Raw genomic sequence first — 5,544 nt, forward strand, 5'->3', positions numbered from 1 at the left:
GACTCCCTGGATCATTCAGACCAGTTCAGATGGAGACAGAAACATACAGTGCATCCGGAAAGTATTCAGACCCCTTCCCTTTCTCCACATTTTGTTACGTTACAGCCTTATTCTTAAATGGATCAAATAAATCCTCATCAATCTACACACAATGCACTGTACATCAGACTCGTATGCCCAACCACATACACACACACACACACACACACACACACACACAGCTCCATCCTGAAAATGTGCCTCAATCAGTAGGTCCTTGTGCTTGTTTTATTGTTCCAACTAGCCTGTCAACAGAGGAACGATAAGGGTGCTTTGTAATTTGGGCCTGATGGTTTCCAACCCTCTAAAAGTAGGGGGTGAAGTTAAGCACGACAAGGGTCGAGCTCCTGAGGGAGTCTCTCAATAGTCAGTAGGGCACAACTTATATCAGAACATCAACAAGAAATGTGATATCTAGAATGTGGGCATGAGAGCCTTACCAATTCTATGTGTTCCATTTCTATCTGAATATTGGGAAAAAGTGTAGCCTACCTTGAGAGTAGGTTACAGTCCTCAGAGCTGTCCGTAGGGTCGTAAAGCGTGATGGATCGTAGCGCCGAGCATATCGGCTTCAGGTGCAAGTAGACGAGGGGTCAAAGGGAGCGGCTGTGTAAACTACAGGGTAGCAGGGGAACTGATGGTACCGCTGACTGTAGGGTCAGGAGTTCACCTCACAGGTGGGGACATTATAGCTGCGGTTGTTAATCTTCTCTGGACATAGCAGGGGTCGTGAAGGACCCAGTAGGTCCATCGAAGACCACTTCCATTTTGGAATATGAATTTGACTCTTAACTAAATAAATGTTGCACCCCACGATAGTTGACTGTCCCAACTCACAGCTTTCTGTTAACTTTTGTTTTCTCTCTTTTTGCCTCCCCCCCGGTCTCCCTCTCTCTCCGTCTGTCTGTCTGTCTGTCTGTCTGTCTCCTCCCCTCTCACGGTCTCCCTCTCTCTCTGTCTGTCTGTCTCTCTTTCTTTCCTTCTCCCTCTGCTCCTCCATTCTCTGTCTTCTCTCTCTCCGTCTGTCTGTCTCTCTTTCTTTCCTTCTCCCTCTGCTCCTCCATTCTCTGTCTTCTCTCTCTCAGGGTAAATTCCTCCAGACGATGCAGTATGCGGGCCACTGGTATGGTCTGTCTCGTGAGGCCATAGAAGCCGTGGCCAGGGAGGGCCTGGCCTGCTGTGTGCACATGGAGCTGGAGGTGGGCGTCAACACACACACATTCACATAGCCCAGCAGCATGAAATTGAAAGGCTAATTTTCTCTATACTGTTCTCCCAGGGCGTGTTCAGTCTGAAGAACAGCCACTTTGAGCCGCGTTACATCCTGATGATCCCCACAGACAAGGAGCAGTACGGCAGGCGGCTGAGGACCAGAGCTCTGTACACCCGGACCCAGATAGATAAGGCTGTAGCCCGCGTGGATACATACGCCCTGATCAACAGAGAACGCCCAGGCTTCTTCGACAACGTCATCCCCTGTGGTACGTAGCTGATGATGATGCAGACCAGTATATAGAATATAGATACAGTGGGGCAAAAAAGTATTTAGTCAGCCACCAATTGTGCAAGTTCTCCCACTTAAAAAGATGAGAGGCCTGTAATTTTCAACATATGTACACTTCAACTATGACAGACAAAATGAGAAAAAACAATCCAGCAAATCACATTGTAGGATTTTTAATGAATTTATTTGCAAATTATGGTGGAAAATAAGTATTTATTTTAGAAGTAGAACACAACTAATTGGCTCAAATGCTTTAAGAAGGAAAGAAATTCCACAAATTAACGTTTAACAAGGCACACCTGTTAATTGAAATGCATTCCATGTGACTACCTCATGAAGCTGGTTGAGAGAATGCCAAGAGTGTGCAAAGCTGTCATCAAGGCAAAGGGTGGCTACTTCGAAGACTCTCAAATATAAAATAAAATATGCTTTATTTGTTTAACACTTTTATGGTTACTACATGATTCCATATGTTATTTCATAGTTATGATGTCTAGACTATTATTCTACAATGTATAAAATAGTAATAAATAAAGAAAAACCCTGGAATGAGTAGGTGTGTCTCGACTTTTGACTGGTACTGTAGTTGCATACCCATGTTGTCTATCATGGTTTTAATGGTTCTTGTGATGGTTTTCACTCCATGAACCAACTAAAGCTTTCAGAGTTGACCTGTGTCCTACCATATAAAGAAACAAAAAATGTCTGGCCACAACCAAAGGTGCATTCCTATTGAAACTACCTTCAACTGTCCAGTGAAAATCTTACTTTTAAAAGTTCATGTTCTCTTATCTCTTACCCAATTAATATTGTTGGCGTGTCCTTTATTCGTATTTGTGTCCAAAGCATAAATTAGAGAGAAAAAAACACCTCAAACTTGTATCTCAAACAGACCATTTAAAAAATGCTTGCTATTTACTTACCGGCTAATATAGCCAATCAGTGGCCTACTCGCGTGGATATTTTTAATGACCGGTATACACCCACGCCATTCCAAACCATAAAATCTGCTTTTTAACATACTTAATTACCATCTTTTGGAAGGAAAACTATTTCACTAATATTGTAAAAAATGATAGGTCATATTTCTGAGATATCTGGAAACTCTGGACAGTGACTTTAAGAGATTTATCTAAAGAATCTAACGTCTGGCGAGGTGTGTGTGTGTGTGTGTGTGTGTGTGTGTGTGTGTGTGTGTGTGTGTGTGTGTTGACATGACAGGGATGCGGAGAAAGATACGCAGACACGCTGTACTAATGTATGGAGATTATTTTAATAGTGTGTGTGTGTTCAGATGAGCCAGTGGAGGCATACAGAACCCTGAGGCAGGTGGTGAAGGACTATCTGGGAGTGGAGGAGCAGGGAGGAGAGGACCAGAGCACCACAGACAACACCTCCACAGGTGGGTGTGTGTGTTTGTGTGCATTACAGCACATACATTGGGGAGAACAAGTATTTGATACACTGCCGATTTTGTAGGTTTTCCTACTTACAAAGCATGTAGAGGTCTGTCATTTTTATCATAGCTACACTTCAACTGTGAGAGACGGAATCTAAAACAAAAATCCAGAAAATCACATTGTATGATTTTTAAGTAATTCATTTGCATTTTATTGCATGACATAAGTATTTGATCACCTACCAACCAGTAAGAATTCCGTCTCTCACAGACCTGTTAGTTTTTCTTTAAGAAGCCCTCCTGTTCTCCACTCATTACCTGTATTAACTGCACCTGTTTGAACTCGTTAGCTGTATAAAAGACACCTGTCCACACACTCAATCAAACAGACTCCAACCTCTCCACAATGGCCAAGACCAGAGAGCTGTGTAAGGACATCAGGGGTAAAATTGTAGACCTGCACAAGGCTGGGATGGGCTACAGGACAATAGGCAAGCAGCTTGGTGAGAAGGCAACAACTGTTGGCGCAATTATTCGAAAATTGAAGAAGATGAAGATGACGGTCAATCACCCTCGATCTGGGGCTCCATGCAAGATCTCACCTCGTGGGGCATCAATGATCATGAGGAAGGTGAGGGATCAGCCCAGAACTACATGGCAGGACCTGGTCAATGACCTGAAGATAGCTGGGACCACAGTCTCAAAGAAAACCATTAGTAACACACTACGCCATCATGAATTAAAATCCTGTAGCGCACGCAAGGTCCCCCTGCTCAAGCCAGCGCATGTCCAGGCCCATCTGAAGTTTTCCAATGACCATCTGGATGATCCAGAGGAGGAATGGGAGAAGATCATGTGGTCTGATGAGACAAAAATAGAGCTTTTTGGTCTAAACCCCACTCGCCGTGTTTGGAGGAAGAAGAAGGATGAGTACAACCCCAAGAACACCTTCCCAACCGTGAAGCATGGAGGTGGAAACATCATTCTTTGGGGATGCTTTTCTGCAAAGGGGACAGGACGACTGCACCGTATTGAGGGGAGGATGGATGGGGCCATGTATCGCGAGATCTTGGCCAACAACCTCCTTCCCTCAGTAAGAGCATTGAAGATGGGTCGTGGCTGGGTCTTCCAGCATGACAACGACCCGAAACACACAGCCAGGGCAACTAAGGAGTGGCTCCGTAAGAAGCATCTCAAGGTCCTGGAGTGGCCTAGCCAGTCTCCAGACCTGAACCCAATAGAAAATCTTTGGAGGGAGCTGAAAGTCCGTATTGCCCAGCGACAGCCCCGAAACCTGAAGGATCTGGAGAAGGTCTGTATGGAGGAGTGGGCCAAAATCCCTGCTGCAGTGTGTGCAAACCTGGTCAAGAACTACAAGAAACGTATGATCTCTGTAATTGCAAACAAAGGTTTCTGTACCAAATATTAAGTTCTGCTTTTCTGATGTATCAAATACTTATGTCATGCAATAAAATGCTAATTAATTACTTAAAAATCATACAATGTGATTTTCTGGATTTTTGTTTTAGATTCCGTCTCTCACAGTTGAAGTGTACCTATGATAAAAAATGACAGACCTCTACATGCTTTGTAAGTAGGAAAACCTGCAAAATCGGCAGTGTCTCAAATACTTGTTCTCCCCACTGTATGTGCGACCAAGTGTGTCATTAACGTGTCAGCATCTGTGACAGAGTTGAAGAGGTACTCCTTAATGGACGAGGCGCCCCCAGCCCCCTCCACCAGGCCAGAGACAGTCTTTATGTCCCGCTCCGCTCCAGACATGGACCCCTCGGACCACAACTGTAGGAAGTACTACAACAAGGTTCAGGCCCAGCTCACCCCACAGAAGACCTCGGCAGTGAGTCACAACACACACACGTCAGTAGTCACCAACCCTGCACCTGGTCGCCTATGCTATTCAGGCTTTTGTTTCAGCCCAGCACTAATTTGTCTGATTCAACCAATCAAGGTCTTGGTGAGCAGTTGATTAGTTGGATCTGACTGATCCAGTCCTGAGGAACCAGGTGTGTTCACTCTGGCCAAACATTGATTAATCAACGTAGTGCCAGGATGAAAGAGATAACAGCTGCACTGGAGGACAGGAGTCCTACACCTAGGGTCAGTAAGGCAGGGTATATTGCAGGTAGTTTGGCAACCCTAGGTGAACCCCCTGTGCCAAGGCTGTCTGCCTTGTGCTATTGATCACAATGATCTAGATCAGGGTACTCAACTCTGACCCCACGAGGTCCGGAGCCTGCTGGTTTTCTGTTCTTCCTGATCATTAATTGCACACACCTGGTGTCCCAGGTCTAAATCAGTCCCTGATTAGAGGGGAACAATGTCAAACTGCAGTGGAATTGGCATCAAGGTCCAGAGTTGAGTTTGAGGGATCTAGCTCAATCATCTGACTGATTGATATCAGGGTAGACATTGCTGAGCTAGATAACCTTATTCATCTTATCTCTCTCTCTGGGCCGTAGGAGCTGGCCTCCATCCACAGACACAGCGTCATGTTTAAATACTGTATCTCTCTCTCTGGGCCGTAGGAGCTGGCCTCCATCCACAGACACAGCGTCATGTTTAAATACTGTATCTCTCTCTC

The 5,544-nt window shown here is 45.0% G+C and overlaps 1 protein-coding gene across 1 annotated transcript in view; it reads left to right on the top strand.

Moving 5' to 3' along the window:
• The window catches only part of LOC129838345 (leucine-rich repeat and guanylate kinase domain-containing protein-like), a 30,718-nt gene that overhangs the window by 9,468 nt on the left and 15,706 nt on the right, over positions 1-5,544 (top strand). The window contains exons 5-8 of the mRNA XM_055905281.1: positions 1,125-1,238; positions 1,319-1,520; positions 2,838-2,945; positions 4,634-4,800. Coding sequence (XP_055761256.1) covers positions 1,125-1,238; positions 1,319-1,520; positions 2,838-2,945; positions 4,634-4,800 — 591 coding nt within the window. The remainder of the gene's footprint in view (positions 1-1,124; positions 1,239-1,318; positions 1,521-2,837; positions 2,946-4,633; positions 4,801-5,544) is intronic.

The sequence above is a fragment of the Salvelinus fontinalis genome, chromosome 39 (genome assembly GCF_029448725.1).
Source record: "Salvelinus fontinalis isolate EN_2023a chromosome 39, ASM2944872v1, whole genome shotgun sequence".
Lineage (NCBI taxonomy): Eukaryota > Metazoa > Chordata > Actinopteri > Salmoniformes > Salmonidae > Salvelinus > Salvelinus fontinalis.